At 43.3% G+C, this 19,522-nt stretch overlaps 1 protein-coding gene across 5 annotated transcripts in view; it reads left to right on the top strand.

Annotated features, from left to right (window-relative positions):
* The window catches only part of LOC129865654 (collagen alpha-1(XXV) chain-like), a 315,129-nt gene that overhangs the window by 86,113 nt on the left and 209,494 nt on the right, over positions 1 to 19,522 (top strand). For all 5 annotated transcript variants that reach the window (XM_055938597.1, XM_055938596.1, XM_055938594.1 and 2 more), the window contains exon 3: positions 3,659 to 3,703. In XM_055938597.1, the coding sequence (XP_055794572.1) occupies positions 3,659 to 3,703 (45 nt within the window). The remainder of the gene's footprint in view (positions 1 to 3,658; positions 3,704 to 19,522) is intronic.

Here is a 19,522-nt window from a genome sequence, read left to right as displayed (position 1 = left end):
ATATGGCAAATGTTTTCTGACCCACACCCCAACAACATTTTTTTTTTAAAGGTATCTGTGACCCACAGATGCATACCTGTATTCCCAGGTATGTGAAATCCAGAGATTAGAGCCTAAATTAAATTATTTCAATTGACTGATTTCCTTGTATGAACTGTAACTCAGTAAAATCTTTGAAATGCGTGTTACATTTATATTTTTGTTTAGTATATATCACATGCCACAAACAATATCACCAATTTCACAGTTTGCTAAGAATATTCCTTCAAGAGTTCACAAGACATACTCAATGAATGTAAGCATAGAATGCAAATCTATTACACACTTTTAACAGTAAAAAAACACTTTAGTATGTAATAGCTATTAAAGCCAAGATGTAACAGCCAAGATTTATCAGCCATTAAATACCAATATTCTTTCCTCCCTTTATAAGCAAACATTCACAGACATACAGAGCGGCAACAACTGCATTGTATAGCAGCTCTAACACTGCTATACAATTCATGATATTACTTTCAGAGAAAGCGGGCGTAGTGGTTATTGCCAGGGTCATTGTGGCCTCCCACAGCTGTGGAATCCTGAAAGCAGAAGGCTCATGTGTTTTGGGAACAGGTGTAACAGTATGTGTGTACAATCTGCTGGGTGCTGTTCGCTGTGTTTCAATTTCATTTTCTCTCTCTCTCTCTCTCTCACACACTCACACTTTATCTCCCTCTTTCTCATTCTGTATCTTACTCTTAATCTCTCTTTCTATCTCTCTCTTACGCAATTCAATTCACTCAGTTTCTCTGTCTCTGTGTCTATTTCTCGCTCTCGCTTGCTCTGGGTCAGGGGATTAGCAGTAGAAGATAGAAAGGTAATGTGGAATGCTGCTAGGATTCAGACCCTGCCTATCTCAAGGCCATCAGACTGTTAAACAGGAATCATTAACTCAGAGAGGCTTCTGCCCACATACAGACCTCAAATCATTGGCCACTTTAATAAATGGATCACTAGTCACTTTAAATAATGCCACGTTAATACTGTTTACATATCTTACATTACTTATATCAAGTGTATATACTGTATTTTATACCATCTATTGCACCTTGCCTATGCCGCTCGGCCATCGCTCATCCATATATTTATATGTACATATTCTCATTCACCCCTTTAGATTTGTGTGTATTAGGTTGTTGTTGGGGAATTGATAGATATCACTGCACTGTCGGAACTAGAAGCACAAGCATTTTGCTACACTCGCATTAACATCTGCTAACCATGTGTATGTGACCAAATTTCTTCAGCCTCCTGAGGTTGAAGAGGTGCTGTTGCGCCTTCTTCACCACACTGTCTGTGTGGGTGGACCATTTCAGTTTGTCTGTGATGTGTACGCCGAGGAACTTAAAACCTTTCCAACTTCTCCACTACTGTCCCGTCGATGTGGATAGAGGGGGTGCTCCCTCTGCTGTTTCCTGAAGTTGACGATCATCTCCTTTGTTTTGTTTTCCTGACACTTCCTTCCTGTCGGCTGTCTCATCGTTGTTGTGAAGCTGAAAGAAAATCACATTTAAATGTATATCAAACCATTTTTAATGTTGACCCTGATGTCACACATTGGCCCCTTTATTTATAGAAAGACCCATATGCACTTTAAGAGGGGCGGCGGGTAGCCTAGTGGTTAGTGTTGAAATGTCAACATAGTTCCACATGACTCGCGGCAGAACAGACTGCTGCTTCATGAAAACTCATAATGTTGCTAGCCAATACAGTTACCTACTACTGCTAGCTAGCTTTTGATGGGCACATTCACATGCAGCATCCCATTCATTTCACATGAATTGTGACTGGCTCAGCCATCAAGCTAATGTTGAACACATTTAAGCTCGTTTTCGTTGACATTGTCTAACTTCAGAAATACTGCTCATTGAAGTGAAATGGTGTAGCTAAGACTTCCTCAGAAAAAAAGCTTAAACATTATTGATTTTGAATTTCAGGACTGCTTGTAGGTATTTAAAAAAATGATATAAAAAAAATATTTGATAAAACATTGAGTTTGGTCTTACTGCCATTAGCCCATAGAAACACATTGAATAACACATTCATACATGGCAGGCAAAAAATACTCACAAAAAAGGAACTGTTTTGAAGTATGTTACCTACAGTATGACATTGTTACCTATGGCATTCGCATTGGCTATGCAACGGCTGCAATGCAATGCACTCTGTACTGAAGAGGCAGTTAAATTACACATTTCTCGAGGTAGGAATATCGCAAAAATATGATCAATGGCTCATTCGAGAGAAGACAACTTCCCGCGTTATGATATCGGCCAGTATTGAAATCTGACATGTATGATAGACTTTTCACAATCTGAAAGTCATATTCTTATTAACTTCCAGTATAGTGAGAACGGCTTTATCACAATTCTGCGTCATACCTGCCAAATTTCTGCTTGATACGGCAAAACTCAGATAAACATGAAATGACCCCGGGAATTAATACATTGCTCAGAGATGCACAAAAACAATATAACATTCAAAATGGGTGAATCTTTCCTTTAAGTGCTAAGACACGTCAATAGCATTTGCTAGCCGAGAGTACTTAGCACCTCTGATGAAAAATGTTGGCAGTCAGACGTTTACAGTAGGTGGTCCTTAAAAATCAGCACGCTGAAAGATTGGCAGATAAACACTAGATACACATTCGGTGCGATGTGTGCGAGTCTTTTATTAAACAGGTGTCACGGTCGTGAGGAGAGACGGACCAAGACGCAGCGTGATTGGAGTTCCAGATCTTTATTTTAGTGAAACTTTAAACAAAACAAGAAACAAACAACGACCGTGAAGTATCGTAGTGCTACATGCACTCACTCAAAACAATATCCCACAAAGCAGGTGGGAGAAAGGGCTTCCTAAATATGATCCCCAATTAGAGGCAACGATTACCAGCTGCCTCTAATTGGGAACCATACAACCCAGCCACATAGAAAATCAATGACTAGAACACCCCCCTAGTCACGCTCTGAACTAAACACCATAGAGAACCGAGAGCGTGACAACAGGTTGGTCATTCATGCTCGTTCAATGGCTTATTACTGCCGATTAAGATAAGAACAAACACATTTTTCTTTCCATAAAAATAACTCTTACATCTGTACATCAGATGTAAATAGTAAAGTGAGAGGCAAACTTCTCCACTGTAGCTACAGATCCTAAGCACGCCACCCAAATGAGCAGAATCTGAGGCCATTTTTGGAAAGCGGCGCTTACATCCCCAGAGGTCGTCCGGACAACACTGAGGATAAAAGATGTGTGTGTAATTGTTTTTACTCTTCCGGCTGAGCATTAATTGAGCTGTTCACAGAGGGTGCAAGAGGAGAGGCAAACTGAAAATTACTGTTATAAAAACAAATAAAAAATCACGGCATCCAAGCTGAAAACAATAACACCAAGAAACAGGAAGAGAGTATGTGCCCCTTTTCCAGTTGAGTTTGCATCTAAATTGTCTCTAAATACTTAATGAACCATGGCATGCTTGAGGTGTAGAAGATCCAAAGGCAATATTTTGGCACACCTCTGATTTAGGGTGGTTTGAACCCGAGGGCATTTAAATGAAAACTGCAAATTGAAGAATGGAAGCCCTGACCAGAAATGCTTTGTCCTTCTCTCTATGCAGGCTCGCCAGGAAAGCGGGGAAGAAGAGGCCGGAATGGTGAACCTGGTAAGTGTGCTCACTCACAGATCACTCGTAATCCAGTGGAGATTTACCCTCCACCAGAGTACGAATTACAGTTTTTCCACCTTTAAAAGTTGCAGCATACTGCGGCTCAGCTTGCATAGTGCCGCAGAATTCTATGGCACGTTATTTAAGTGTGAACCACTGGTACCATTAATGCTAGTTAGTGCTAGTTTGACCACCAGGGGGCATCTTTGAGAAGAATTTGGTAGCCTTCAATAATGGCTGTACTAGAGATTGCGGGCACGCGGGAGACCGGGTTCAATTCACCGACGGGGAGGAAGGAGTAGTAAATAAGAATTTGTTCTTAATGTACTTAACTGACTTGCCTTGTTAAATAAAGGTTACACTAAGAGCATAACATTTCAACACCCTAATTGTCTAATTCCTAAACTGAGATTTTCTGAAAATAAAAATCTCATTGATTTATCAAGACCAGTCCCCATGTTGTCTCAGAGAAACGTGAAACGGTGCTAAAATAGTTGTAGGCTTTTGCTTCAAAACCTACTGCTTCTAACTTCAATATGCTCTTTAAATAAATAAGACCTACACCACTTTTAACAGCACATTACTCAACACTAGTGAGACTAATTTATTTATAGGCTGTTTTCAATTTGTCAATTTCAAATTATTTTCTAACATGTGTTCCACCTCATTCATTCATATAAAAGTAGTAATTTTTACTTTTGCGGACCAATTAATTTTTTAATAATTTCTGACCCTGACAAAATTCCCCAAACACTTCCCAGTTGTTAGTGCAGTTCAAGTCTACAGACATTTGCTCATCTCCCGTTCTGCACACACATGTTCATATTTTCCATCTGTTACCTGCATTGCAGTCATAGTTGTTTTCGTTACCAATAATAACTTTGGAGATGTGTGCGTTTCTATCAAAGTAAGTGCCTTATTACGTTATAATAGTTTCTGCATGTCTGTTATGTCGTTTCTACTGTAGCATAATGTTTTTTGTATATTCCTTATAACCACAGACACGTGAGGTAACGTTACTAATTTCAGAACCTTTATGGTGTTATACTCAATGCTTAGGTAGCAAGCTACATTCTTCTATTAGCTCTGGAAAACAATGCTAATTGCATCAGAGAAGTATTAGCATGTGCTGTATTTTAAAGCTACCCTGGCCTTATGACTCACAAGTGGCGCAGCTGTAAGGAACAGTGTCTCAGTGCTAGAGACGTCACTACAGACACCCATGTTCAAATCCGGACTGTGTTTCTAACAAAGTAAGTGCCTTATTACGTTATAATAGTTTCTGTATGTCATGTTATACCGTTTCTACTGTAGCTCACTGTGTCTATGGAGCATCATATATTTCTGTATATTCCTTATAACCGCGGAAACGCGAACTAACGTTACTAATTTCATAATGTTTATGGTGTTATATTCAATCGTGCTTATGTAGCTAGTTACATTCTTCTATTAGCTCTGTAAAACAATGCTAATTGTGTCAGAGAAGTATTGGCTTGTTGTATTTTGAAGCTACCCTGGAAAAATATCTTCTTATACCACCTCGTCGTTTTCTGAGTGCATTCCACAAAGCTGTTTATCATGTCTGCCCTATCCACTGCCCCCATTTTGAGGTTATAGTCAAGCACGCAGTCTGCTTTGATTTTTCTCTCTCCCGTCAGGTGGTCCACCTTCCCTGTGGCCGGCATGGTTGCTGTATGGACAGTGGAGAGGACATGGATGTCTCGTTTGTCATGCCACTTTACTGCCAGCTGTTGACATTTCTTATTTTGTATAACGGGTATTTTAGGATGGCAGTAGCATGGTTGATGAAATGCAGTCTTGGGAAGAAGGGAGTTGCAAACATAGGATATGTGCTCCAGTATTCTCTTATGGAGTTCTTCTTTACTATCCCCATGAGAAGGACTGTCACCAGGAAGGTATACATTTCACTAATTGTGGTTGTCCCCCCCACTCCTGGCTCTCTCTTCTCCTGTAGCTCCAAGGCATAGCGATTGGTCTCTGCTTTGTCTCCCACCAGCTCCTCTGTCAGAAACAACTTGAAGCACTCTGCCTCAGATGGAAATGGGAAGGAGCGTTTCACTCCAGACTGGGAGTCATCAAAGCAAACAGCAGGGCCAGGAGTGGTGAAATGGCTGGCAGCCTTCCAGCTACCACAGAACTCCTGTACTTCATCCATTGTCGGTCTGCCTCCATCACCACCAGCATCTTCAAAGGGAACTGGGACTTTGTCAGTGGTCAAGGGGTCCTCAGATTCAGGGTTCTCAATGGCTGGGGGGGGCAGCTCCTCACGGTCAGAATCTGATTCCTGACTTTCAGACTCATTGTCAGAATGTTTTTAAATCTCCAGAATTTCCGCATTTGTGAGTTGTCTCCTTTTGAAAGACATTGCTAATGCTACAGCTTAGCTCACTAGCTACATACATAAACAACAACACTGAATGGCTCAGAGTGGGAGTGAGAGGTTACGTGATTAACTGCCTGCACGCGCCATTTGTATCAATAAATCACTATCAGAAAATATTTTGTGTGGTAATTATTGATATATTTACTGTATTATTCTCATGTTTTTCAATTACCGGTGATAAATCATGAATTCCGATTCTTGCATAGATTGTAAAGGCACATTGTGTGTGTAAGATACTTATTTGAAGGTTGTACTGATTATGATGAGCTAAGCTAATTCCAGCTATGTGTGTGGAGCCATGTTTGTTGACATACAATGCATTCTGGGTTTCACGTAATCATCTGTCAGACCAAAGATGCTGTAACAAAATAAGGTGAGTAAGGGTTCACTCATTTTTTGAGAACTTCACGAAGTGAATGGTGGGATGTGAACGATGGTAGACGACACACCCCTTCAACATGCATAGCTCACCCATGATGTGATTAATTATACATAGTAATTGCTATTAGCTAATTCATATTGTAGTTCATGTCAGCCGAGAGTTAGAAAATATGACCACTTGTGTTGCGTCAATCTTTCCTCAGTTAGCGCTAGGACAAATGTAGCCTACATTTTTCCGGTTAGGATGATTGTGTAATGCTATAGATACTTCTGTGAATATCTGAACATTGCATCCAAAAATAAACTGCTCACATTCTCTACATAACTTTGTAAGGACTGTGTTTGTGTAAATAGTTTGTTGCGTCATTCACAACTGGCCGTTCTAATCTCACGGGTGTGATCGTAAGCTTCAGGGACCACTGTAGAATGATCACACCCATGTGATGGTACGTGTGTAGAGACAAACGATTGTGCATATTTTTTTGTCATAAAGTTAATTTATGAAAATCCCTATTTTGCCAGTTTTTTCTGTCTTATCCAATACCAGGTGTATCAAACTCCATTCTGTGAATGATGCTGTGTCTGCATGTATGTGTTACAATGATACACTTCAACAGTGTTTACCGCTCCTGCTCCTAGGACATCAATGATTACACATTGTAACTATGCAATAGACTAGAAACATGATTTTGTAATTCATATATACAGAATAAAAAAACAGTACATCCTGCCAGCATGCCCACAAGCGTTCTGAATCACGCGTGGAAGAGAGCGAGGAATGAGATGGGAGTAACAATCCAGATTATTTGCTCTGAGACCTGCATAATAATGTAATGAAACAAGCAGGGAGCAGGTTTCGAAACCTCAACATTCTAGTCTGTCCAGGACGCTATCGACTGTGCCCAAATGTATTAATTGGGGTTGGGGCCAATTGTGGCTAAAAACACTTTATCAATTGGAATCTTTAACATGTGGAACGGGGACAAAGTATTATTATTAGTTTTTCACAAGAGTAGCAGGACGGGCTATTTGCTGAACAATAGGCTATTCAACCTTTACTAAAGAATTGTCTAATAGCCGAGCTAGGTTTGAACCCCCCCCCCCCCCCCCCCCCCAACTTGCAAAAAATAATTTGTATCTATCTTTCCACATCTACCTACACACGTATCTACCTACACACGGTTAATGTTCTGAAAAAAATATATTTATCTGTATCACATCCGACCGTGATTGGGAGTGCCATAGGGCAGCGCACAATTGGTCTAGCGTGTTTGGCCGGGGTAGGACTTCATTGGCCCAGGGTAGGCTGGTGCTGAAAATATAGCTAGCTTGTTATGCAAGTATTGCACACCAACAGATGGAGAAAACCTACACCAGTCGAGCAATTCACGTCAACAATAATCTTTCATTTGATTTTACAAACAACACGAGGGCTTAATTGGAGTGTATTTCTTCGGAGCCTAGACCTATATAAAATAACTTAACTGGCTGAGGTAGGCTATGAGGCTTACAATTGCAACTGGTCAAAAATGTAGCATCCTATATAAAACAATCATTTAAAGAAAAAAAGTCTGCACGTTTGAACTAAAACAATGTAACTAATAATTAAAAGAGCACATGTGTAAATCCCAAACTCTAAAAGTAATTGGAAAGGTAGATACATATTATTTGTGACAATAAAGAATGTAAACAAGATGTGAACATGATGCTGTGTTTTTATTTACAGTGGTGATGGACAACTGCAGTACAGTATTTATTCAGCAACATCTTTATGCTTTTGTTAATGAAATAAAATAAAGATAAAAAAGACATTCAAATGCGGATGTTTATATAAACTACATTTTAGTCGCACTTCCAGCCAGCTCCACGACCACAGGTAAAACCTTGCTGAGATGTTTAATGTCTTTGTTGCATTGTTTATATCATCAATTTCTCTAGCCAAAACATCTTGATGGCCTTGACCAGTGGCGAATTTGCCAATCTTGGTGTTCTCTGGCAAATGCCAAACGTGCTGCACGGTGTTGGGCTGTAAGCACAACCCCCACCTGTGGACGTCGGGCCCTCATACCACCCTCATGGAGTCTGTTTCTGACCGTTTGAGCAGACACATGCACATTTGTGGCCTGCTGGAGGTCATTTTGCAGGGCGCTGGCAGTGCACCTCCTTGCACAAAGGCGGAGGTAGCGGTCCTGCTGCTGGGTTGTTGCCCTCATACGGCCTCCTCCACGTCTCCTGATGTACTGGCCTGTCTCCTGGTAGCGCATCCATGCTCTGGACCCTACGCTGACAGACACAGCAAACCTTTTTGCCACAGCTCGCATTGATGTGCCATCCTGGATGAACTGCACTACCTGAGCCACTTGTGTGGGTTGTAGACTCCGTCTCATGCTACCACTAGAGTGAGAGCACCGCCAGCATTCAAAAGTGACCAAAACATCAGCCAGGAAGCATAGGAACTGAGAAGTGGTCTGTGGTCACCACCTGCAGAATCACTCCTTTTTTGGGTGTGTCTTGCTAATTGCCTATAATTTCCACCTGTTGTCTATTCTATTTGCACAACAGCATGTGAAATATATTGTCAATCAGTGTTGCTTCCTAAGTGGACAGTTTGATTTCATAGAAGTGTGATTGACTTGGAGTTACATTGTGTTGTTTAAGTGTTCCCTTTATTTTTTTGAGCAGTGTATATATGTATAACATTTCTTACCGAGCGTTTCCGTAAGTCCACGCAAGTTTCTTCAACTGTCTTCATTCATCAGTGAGTCGATGGCTTGAATAGTCTCGCTGGAAATGAAATACATTGTGAAAATGTGCAGCATACAGTAAAGACCAGCAGTCGATTTATTTAAGCATTATTTGTAGCATTATTAGAACTGCATTAAAGTATCGTAGCCTACTGTACCTGTTCATTTTCCTGGACTTTTGAGTTTGGCGTAAAACAGGCATCTGATGATAGCGTTTGAGGATAACGCTGTCCGTGACCAAAATCCCCAAGTCTACCAGTATTTTTGAAATGTCTCCAGTAGATTTTCTGTTCCTCCTGAAAGTCCTAATCTGCTCACTTAAATATATAGAGATCCTGGTCATGGTGCTACAGTATAATCAAAGTGAGGACAATCAGCAATCTGCTGTATACTTAAAGCCTATTGTAACCTGAAAGTCTTGCCTTTCCTCAACCCGCCCAAAACTCCACCCTTAACACAATTATCAAAAATAATGATAAAAATACTCTTTCAAAATGCTGATGTTTATTTAGTTATGGATCCATAACGAATTACTTGTTCAAATATGCCATGATATTCTTGAGATATGTGGTGACTGAATATACACAAGTGATGTCTGCTTTTTTTTGCCTTTTTCTCACTCCAGGTTAAATTAAAACTAAATCGCCAAAATATAGTTACTTTTTAAACAAAGTGATTATTATCATTAACTTGTCTAGCCCCGGGGTTCCGCTATCGGCCCACATTCCACTGAAAAGGCAGCGCGCGAAATTCAAAATATTTAACTTTCACACATTAACAAGTCCAATACAGCAAATTAACGATAAACATCTTGTGAATCCAGCCAACATGTCCGATCTTTTAAATGTTTTACAGCGAAAACACCACGTATATTTATGTTAGCTCACCACCAAATACAAAAAAGCACAGACATTTCTTTCACAGCACAGGTAGCTTGCACAAAACCGACCAAATAGAGATAGAATTAGTCACTAACCAAGAAACAACTTCATCAGATGACAGTCTTATAACATGTTATACAATAAATGTATGTTTTGTTTGAAAAATGTGCATATTTCAGGTATAAATCATAGTTTTACATTGCAGCTACAATCACAAATAGCACCGAAGCAGCTAGAACAATTACAGAGACCAACGTGAAATACCTAAATACTCATAAAACATTTATGAAAAATACATGGTGTACAGCAAATGAAAGACAGACATCTTGTGAATCCAGCCAATATTTCAGATTTTAAGTGTTTTACAGCGAAAACACAATATAGCATTATATTAGCTTACTACAGTAGCCAGCCACACAACCGCAGTCATTCAACGCAACGGTAGCAATAGCGAAAAACCAGCAAAAGATAAACATTTATTCACTAACCTTCACAATCTTCATCAGATGACAGTCTTATAACATCATGTTACACAATACATATATGGTTTGTTCGAAAATGTGCATATTTAGAGCTGAAATCCGTGGTTATACATTGTGAAAACGTAGCAACTTTTTTCAGAATCTCCGGATATATTTCTGACACTCACCTAATCTGACCAAATAACTCATCATAAACTTTACTAAAAAATACATGTTGGATAGCAAATGAAAGATACACTAGTTCTTAATGCAATCGCCGTGTTAGAATTCTAAAAAATAACTTTAGTACGACATACAGCTTACGTTATAGCGAGACAGCGCCCAAAATCAGGGCGGAAAATAATACTAAACATTTGACAGAAATACGAAATAACATCATAAATGGTTCCTACTTTTTTTTTCATCAGAATCTTGTACAAGGGGTCCTTTGTCCAGAACAATCGTTATTTGGTTTTAGAATGTCCTTTTTTCCTGTCGAATTAGCAACCAAAGCTAGCCAAGTGGCGCGAAGCTGTCCATCTCCACCAAACGCAGAGAACGGAACACGCCAAAACTCCCGATAACCTTTCAATAATCTGATAAAATTATATTGAAAAAACATACTTTACGATGATATTATCACATTTATCAAATAAAATCAAAGCCGGAGATATTAGCCATCTATAATGAAAGCTTTTCAGCAGGCAATCCAGAGTTCCTTCCCGCGCCTTGCTGAACAAAGGAAATTGGGGTCATGTCATTCCAAGAGCTCTCTTTTGGCCTCAGATCAAGCTATACACCCCATTTCACCTCTCACTGTCTGTTGACATCTAGTGGAAGGCGTATGAAGTGCATATATATCCATAGATTTGAAGCAAATGAATAGGAAGGCCCTGGAACAGAGTCTCGATTTCAGATTTTTCACTTCCTTACAGGAAGTTTGCTGCAAAATGAGTTCTGTTTTACTCACAGATATAATTCAAACGGTTTTAGAAACTTGAGTGTTTTCTATCCAATAGTAATAATAATATGCATATTGTACGAGCAAGAATTGAGTATGAGGCAGTTTAATTTGGGAACGACATTTTACAAAGTGAAAACAGCGCCCCCCTATCCCAAAGAAGTTAATTAATTTACAACTATATTTTTATGGCTTGGGGGCAGTATTTCGACGTCTACATGAGAAGCGTGCCCAAAGTAAACTGCCTGTTACTCAGGCCCAGAAGCTAGGATATGCATGTAATTTGGATAGAAAACACTCTAAAGTTTCCAAAACTGTTAAAATAATGTCTGTGAGTATGACAGAACTGATATGGCAGGCAAAAACCTGAGGAAAATCTATCCAGGAAGTGGGATTTTTTTGATGTGGGTATTTTCAATTGAATGCCTATAGTTTCTAATGGGATAGGACCCAGATTGCTGTTCCTATGCCTCCCACTAGATGTCAACAGTCTTTAAACATTGTTTCAGGCTTTTTTTCTGAAAAATGAAGAAGACTGAGACCTTTGTCTGTTGACTGAGGAAGAATGCAGAGCTGGTTTGCCCACGTGACCGAGTGTATTTTTTATGAATGTTTATTATGACTATTTCTGTATTTTGAATTTGGCGCTCTGCAATTTCACCGATGTTGTCGAGGTGGATCGCTAGCAGAACGCCTGCGCCAGAAAGGTTAACTAGGTAGGCCAGTTGAGAACAAATTCTCATTTACAACTGCGACCTGGCCAAGATAAAGCAAAGCAGTCCGACAAAAACACAGAGTTACACATGGGATAAACAAATGTACAGTCAATAACACAATATAAAAATCTGTATACATGAAGTAAGGAGGTAAGGCAATAAATAGGCCAATAGTGGCAAAGTAATTATAATATAGCAATTTACAGTGGAGTGATATATGTGCAGATGAGGAAGAGCAAGTAGAAATATTGGTGTGCAAAAGAGCAGAAAAACAAATATGGGGATGAGGTGTAGTTGGTTGTTGGATGGGCTATTTACAGATGGGTTGTGTACAGCTGCAGCGATCGGTAAGCTGCTCTGACAGCTGATGCTTAAAGTTAGTGAGGGAGATATAAGTCTCCAACTTCAGTCATTTTTGCAATTCGTTCCAGTCATTGGCAGCAGAGAACTGGAAGGAAAGGCGGCCAAAGAAGGTGTTGTCTTTGGGGATGACCAGTGAAATTTACCTGTTGGAGCATGCGCTACGGGTGGGTGTGGCTATGGTCACCAGTGAGCTGAGAAAAGGCGGAGCTTTACCTAGCAAAGACTTATAGATGACCTGGAGCCAGTGTGTTTGGCGATGAATATGTAGGAAGGACCAGCCAACGAGAGGTCACAGTGGTGGGTAGTATATGGGGCTTTGGTGACAAAACGGATGGCACTGTGATAGACTGCATCCATTTTGCTGAGTAGAGTGTTGGAGGCTATTTTGTAAATGGCATCGCCGAAGTGAAGGATTGGTAGGATAGTCAGTTTGGCAGCATGAGTGAAGGATGCTTTGTTGCGAAATAGGAAGCCAATTCTAGATTTAGCTTTGGATTGGAGATGCTTAATGTGAGTCTGGAAGGAGAGTTTACAATCTAGCCAGACACCTAGGTATTTATAGTTGTCCACATATTCTAAGTCAGAACCGTCCAGAGTATTGATGCTAGTCGGGCGGGTGGGTGCGGGTAGCAATCGGTTAAAGAGCATGCATTTAGTTTTACATGCATTTAAGAGCAGTTGGAGACCACGGATGCCAGCAGCATACCACCCTGCATACCACTACTGGCTTGCTTCTGAAGCTAAGCAGGGTTGGTCCTGGTCAGGCCCTGGATGGGAGACCAGATGCTGCTGGAAGTGGTGTTGGAGGGCCAGTAGGAGGCACTCTTTCCTCTGGTCTAAAAAATATCCCAATGCCCCAGGGCAGTGATTGGGGACACTGCCCTGTGTAGGGTGCCGTCTTTCGGATGGGACGTTAAACGGGTGTCCTGACTCTCTGAGGTCATTAAAGATCCCATGGCACTTATCGTAAGAGTAGAGGTGTTAACCCCGGTGTCCTGGCTAAATTCCCAATCTGGCCCTCAAACCATCATGGTCACCTAATAATCCCCAGTTTACAATTGGCTCATTCATCCCCCTCCTCTCCCCTGTAACTATTCCCCAGGTCGTTGCTGCAAATGAGAACGTGTTCTCAGTCAACTTACCTGGTAAAATAAAAATAAAAAAAAACGGAAGGAATGTTGTATGGCGTTGAAGCTCGTTTGGAGGGTTATTAACACAGTGTCCAAAGAAGGGCCAGATGTATACAGAATGGTGTCGTCTGCGTAGAGGTGGATCAAAGGATCACCCACAGCGACGTCATTGATATATACAGAGAAGAAGAGCAACATCGTTGATATGTACAGAGAAAGGAGTCGGCCCGAGAGTTAAACCCTCTGGCACCCCCATAGAGACTGCCAGAGGTCTGGACAACAGGCCCTACGATTTGACACACTGAACTCTATCTGAGAAGTACTTAGTGAACCAGGCTAGTCAGTCATTAGAAAAACCAAGGCTGTTGAGTGTGCCGATAAGAATACGGTGATTGACAGTCGAAAGCCTTGGCCAGGTCGATGAAGACAGCTGCACAGTACTGTCTCTTATCGATGGCGTTTATGATATCGTTTAGGACCTTGAGCATAGCTGAGGGGCACCCGTGATCAGCTCGGAAACCAGATTGCATAGCGGAGAAGGTACGGTGGGATTCGAAATGGTCGGTGGTCTGTTTGTTCACTTGGCTTTCGAAGAGTTTAGAAAGGCAGGGCAGGATGGATATAGGTCTGTAACAGTTTTTGTCTAGAGTGTCTCCCCCTTTGAATAGGGGAATGACCGCGGCAGCTTTCCAATCTTTAGGAATCTCAGACGATACAAAAGAGAGGTTGAACAGACTAGCAATAGGGGTTGCAACAATGGCAACAATGGATCATTTTAGGAAGAGAGGGTCCAGATTGTTTAGTCCGGCTGATTTGTAAGGATCCAGATTTTGTAGCTCTTTCAGAACATCAGCTGTCTGGATTTGGGTGAAGGAGAAGTGGAGGGGATTGGGCCAGTTGCTGCAGGGGGTGCAGAGCTGCTGGCTGGGGTTGGGGTAGCCAGTTGGAAAGCATGGCCAGCCGTAGAGAAATGCTTATTAAAATTCTCAATTATGGTGGATTTATCAGTGGTGACAGTGTTTCCTAGTCTCAGTGCAGTGGGCAGCTGGACTCTTATCCTCCATGGACTTTACAGTGTCCCAAACCTTTTTTGAATTAGTGCTGCAGGATGGACATTTTTGTTTGAAAAAGCTAGCCTTTGCTTTCCTAACTGACTGTGTGTATTGGTTCCTGACTTCCCTGAAAAGCTGCATATCGCAGGGACTATTCGATCCTAGTGCAGTACGCCACAGGGTCAAGGGCAGTCAAGTCTGGAGTGAACCAAGTGCTATATCTGTTCTTAGTTCAACATTTTTTGAAAGGGGCATGCTTATTTAAGATGGTGAAGAAAGCACTTTTAAACAACAACCAGGCATCCTCTACTGTCGGCATGAGGTCAATATCCTTTCAGGATACCCGGGCCAGGTCAATTAGAAAAGCCTGCTTGCAGAAGTGTTTTAGGGAGCGTTTGACAGTGATGAGGGGTGGTCGTTTGACCGCAGACCAATAACGGACGCAGGCAATGAGGCAGTGATTGCTGAGATCCTAGTTGAAAACAGCAGAGGTGTATTTAGAGGGAAGTTGGTCAGGATGATATCTATGAAGGTGCCCATGTTTTCGGATTTGGGGTTGTACCTGGTAGGTTCTTTGACAATTTGTGTAAGATTGAGGGCATCTAGCTTAGATTTGTAGGACGGCCGGTGTGTTAAGCATATCCCAATTTAGGTTACCTAGCAGTGCGAAATCTGACGATAGATGGGGGGCAATCAATTCACATGTGGTGTCCAGGGCACACCTGGGAGCTGAGAGGGGTCTATAACAAGCGACAACAATGAGGGACTTATTTCTGGAGAGATGAATCTTTAAAAGTAGAAGCTCGAACTGTTTTGGCATAGACCTGGATAGTATGAGAGAACTCTGCAGGCTATCTCTACAGTAGATTGCAATTCCGCCCCCTTTAGCAGTTCTGTCTTGACGGAAAATTATGTAATTGGGGATGGAAATTTCAGAATTTTTGGTGGCCTTCGTAATGCCTTCCAATATATAAAAGCACCTTAGGATCTGTGAGAATATCTAAACGGAAAATGCCCCTTAAATATTAATTTTGAGTCCTCCAATCCTCTAAATGTAATTATTGGCATAGAGTCATGAAGTTGGAAAAAATATTTTCGATATACTGTAGGCCTACCACAGAAGAAATGAGTCTCGCTAGTGTTGAGTAATGTCTAATGAAGGCAAACAATTGAGAATCCTCCAATCCTGTAGCCTACTCCCGACCGTCACGTTGTACTGGCTATATTTTCAAATTAGTGAGAATGTCTCAACACATGTTCAAGAATTGCCTTTTTCTCACTCACTATAGGCTAAATGAAAACGAAATCTCCAAAATATTGTTACTCTTTAAACAAAGCGATTATTATTATGAATGAATTTAGAATTCTATAAAAGCCCATGAGATATTCTCACAGATCCTAACGGAAAATGCCCCTTAGGTATTAATGTAGTGAAGACATCCCAACTATGAAATAACACATATGAAATCAGTTAAGAACAAAATCTTATTTACAAGGACAGTGTAACAGTCCTGACCTATTTATGTTAGTTTTTATGTGTTTTTGGTCAGGGCATGTGTTTTGGGTGGGCAGTCTATGTTACCTGTTTCTATGTTGGTTTCGGTTTGCCTGGTAAGGCTCTTGATTAGAGGCAGGTGGTTTGCATTTTCCTCTAATCAAGAGTCATATTTAGGTAGGGCATTATCACTGTGTGTTTGTGGGTGATTGTCTCCTGTGATGTCTTCGTTATGTTAGATGTATTCACTTTTGGAGCTGTTTGGCTGTTCGTATGTTTCGATGTCCGTTCCTGTTCGTGAGTTTACGTTTGTCCATGTAAGTTTATGTTCAGGTTGCGTGTACGTCGTTTTGTTATTTTGTAAATTTTGAAAGTGTTTGTTTTGTTTCGTGTTACCATCTTCTTCGTTGTTAAATAAAAAGATGGCATATTTCCCTGACTCCGCATATTGGTCTGAAGATCCTTCTCTCCTCACCTCTTCCGAGGATGAGGAAAGCGACAGCTATGACAGAATCACCCACCAAAATACAGAGACCAAGCGGTATGGGAAAAATGCTCGACGGAGCAACAAGGACTTTTGGACTTGGGAGGAGATCCTGTCTGGTAGAGGACCCTGGGCGCAAACTGGAGGAAATCGCTGCTCTCGTGAGAAGAGTGAGGCAGCCACAGCCCAGGAGCGCTGGTATGAGGAGGCAGCTAGGAGACGTGGATGGAAGCCGGAGATTCAAGCTCGTAACCGGAATTATGAGGGGACACGTCTTGCACGGAAGCCCGAAAAGCCCGTGAGTAACTCCCAAAAATTTCTTGGGGGGGGGCTAAGGGGTTGTGGGCCAAGGGCAGGTAGGAGACCTGCGCCCACTTCCCAGGCTAACCGTGGAGAGCGGGAGTACGGGCAGACACCGTGTTACGCAGTAGAGCGCACGGTGTCTCCTGTACGTGTGCATAGCCCAGTGCGGGTTATTCCACCTCCCCGCACTGGTAGGGCTAGATTGGGCATTGAGCCAGGTGTCATGAGGCCGGCTCAACGCGTCTGGTCTCCAGTGCGTCTCCTCGGGCCGGCATACATGGCACCTGCCTTACGCATGGTTTCCCCGGTTCGCCTGCATAGCCCAGTGCGGGCTATTCCACCTCGCCGCACTGGCAGGGCGACCGGGAGCATTCAACCAGGTAAGGTTGGGCAGGCTCAATGCTCAAGAGAGCCAGTACGCCTGCACGGTCCGGTATTTCCGGCGCCACCTCCCCGCCCCAGCCTAGTACCTACAGTGCCTATATTACGCACTAGGCTACCAGTGCATTTCCAGAGCCCTGTTCCTCCTCCACGCACTCTCCCTATAGTGCGTGTATCCAGTTCGGTGCCTCCAGTTCCGGCCCCACGCACTAAGCCACCTGTGCGTCTCCCAAGTCCTGTACACACTGTCACTTCTCCCCGTACTAGTCCTGAGGTGCGTGCCCTCAGCCAGGTGCCACCAGTGCCGGTACCACGCACCAGGTATAGAGTACGCTTTGAGAGTTCAGTGTGCCCTGTCTCTGCTCCCCGCACTAGTAGGAAGGTGCTTATCATTAGCACGGTGCCTCCAGTTCCGGCACCACGCACCAGGTCTACAGTGCGCCATATCCGGCCAGAGCCATCCGTCTCCCCAGCGCCATCTGAGCCATCCGTCTCCCCAGCGCCATCTGAGCCATCCGTCTCCCCAGCGCCATCTGAGCCATCTGTCTCCTCAGCGCCATCTGAGCCATCCGTCTCCCCAGCGCCATCTGAGCCATCCGTCTGCCAGGAGCCTACAAAGCCGCCCGTCTGCCATGAGCCTGCAAAGCCGCCCGTCTGCCATGAGCCTACAGAGCCGTCAGCCAGACAGGAGCCGCTAGAGCCATCAGCCAGACAGGAGCCGCTAGAGCCGTCAGCCAGACAGGATCTGCCAGAGCCGCCAACCAGACAGGATCTGCCAGAGCCGCCAACCAGACAGGATCTGCCAGAGCCGCCAACCAGACAGGATCTGCCAGAGCCGCTAACCAGACAGGATCTGCCAGAGCCGCCAGCGAGCCATGAGCAGCCAGAGCCGCCAGCGAGCCATGAGCAGCCAGAGCCGTCAGTGAGCCATGAGCAGCCAGAGCCGTCAGTGAGCCATGAGCAGCCAGAGCCGTCAGTGAGCCATGAGCAGCCAGAGCCGTCAGTGAGCCATGAGCAGCCAGAGCCGTCAGAGCGCCATGAGCGTCGTGAGCCGTCAGCCTGCCATGAGCGTCGAGAGCCGTCAGCCTGCCATGAGCGTCGAGAGCCGTCAGCCTGCCATGAGCGTCGAGAGCCGTCAGCCTGCCATGAGCGTCGAGAGCCGTCAGCCTGCCATGAGCGTAGAGAGCCGTCAGTCTGCCATGAGCGTCGAGAGCCGTCAGCCAGCATGGACCTGCCAGAGCCGTCCAAACAGGACCTGCCAGAGTCCTTCAGCCGGGATCTGCCCCTTGTCCCGGTGTTGCCCCTTGTCCCGGTGCTGCCCCTTGTCCCGGTGCTGCCCCTTATTCCAGTGATGGTCCTTATCCTGGTGCTGCCCCTTGTTTTTGTGCTGCCCCTTGTCCCGGTGCTACCCCTTGTCCCGGTGCTGCCCCTTGTTCCGGTGCTAGCTGATTATTTAGGGGAAGGTAATGTTTGGGTGGTCAGTGGTAGGGGTAGACAGAAGAGGGGAGTGACTATGGTGGTATGGGGACAGCGTCCGGAACCGGAACCACCACCGTGGTCAACTGCCCACCCGGACCCTCCCCTGGACTTTGTGCTGGTGCGCCCGGCGTTCGCACCTTGGGGGGGGGGTACTGTAACAGTCCTGACCTATTTATGTTAGTTTTTATGTGTTTTTGGTCAGGGCATGTGTTTTGGGTGGGCAGTCTATGTTACCTGTTTCTATGTTGGTTTCGGTTTGCCTGGTAAGGCTCTTGATTAGAGGCAGGTGGTTTGCATTTTCCTCTAATCAAGAGTCATATTTAGGTAGGGCATTATCACTGTGTGTTTGTGGGTGATTGTCTCCTGTGATGTCTTCGTTATGTTAGATGTATTCACTTTTGGAGCTGTTTGGCTGTTCGTATGTTTCGATGTCCGTTCCTGTTCGTGAGTTTACGTTTGTCCATGTAAGTTTATGTTCAGGTTGCGTGTACGTCGTTTTGTTATTTTGTAAATTTTGAAAGTGTTTGTTTTGTTTCGTGTTACCATCTTCTTCGTTGTTAAATAAAAAGATGGCATATTTC

The sequence above is a fragment of the Salvelinus fontinalis genome, chromosome 11 (assembly GCF_029448725.1).
Source record: "Salvelinus fontinalis isolate EN_2023a chromosome 11, ASM2944872v1, whole genome shotgun sequence".
Classification (NCBI taxonomy): Eukaryota; Metazoa; Chordata; class Actinopteri; order Salmoniformes; family Salmonidae; genus Salvelinus; species Salvelinus fontinalis.
Note: the sequence above shows the minus strand (reverse complement) of the source record. Positions and strands in the feature narration are given on the sequence as shown.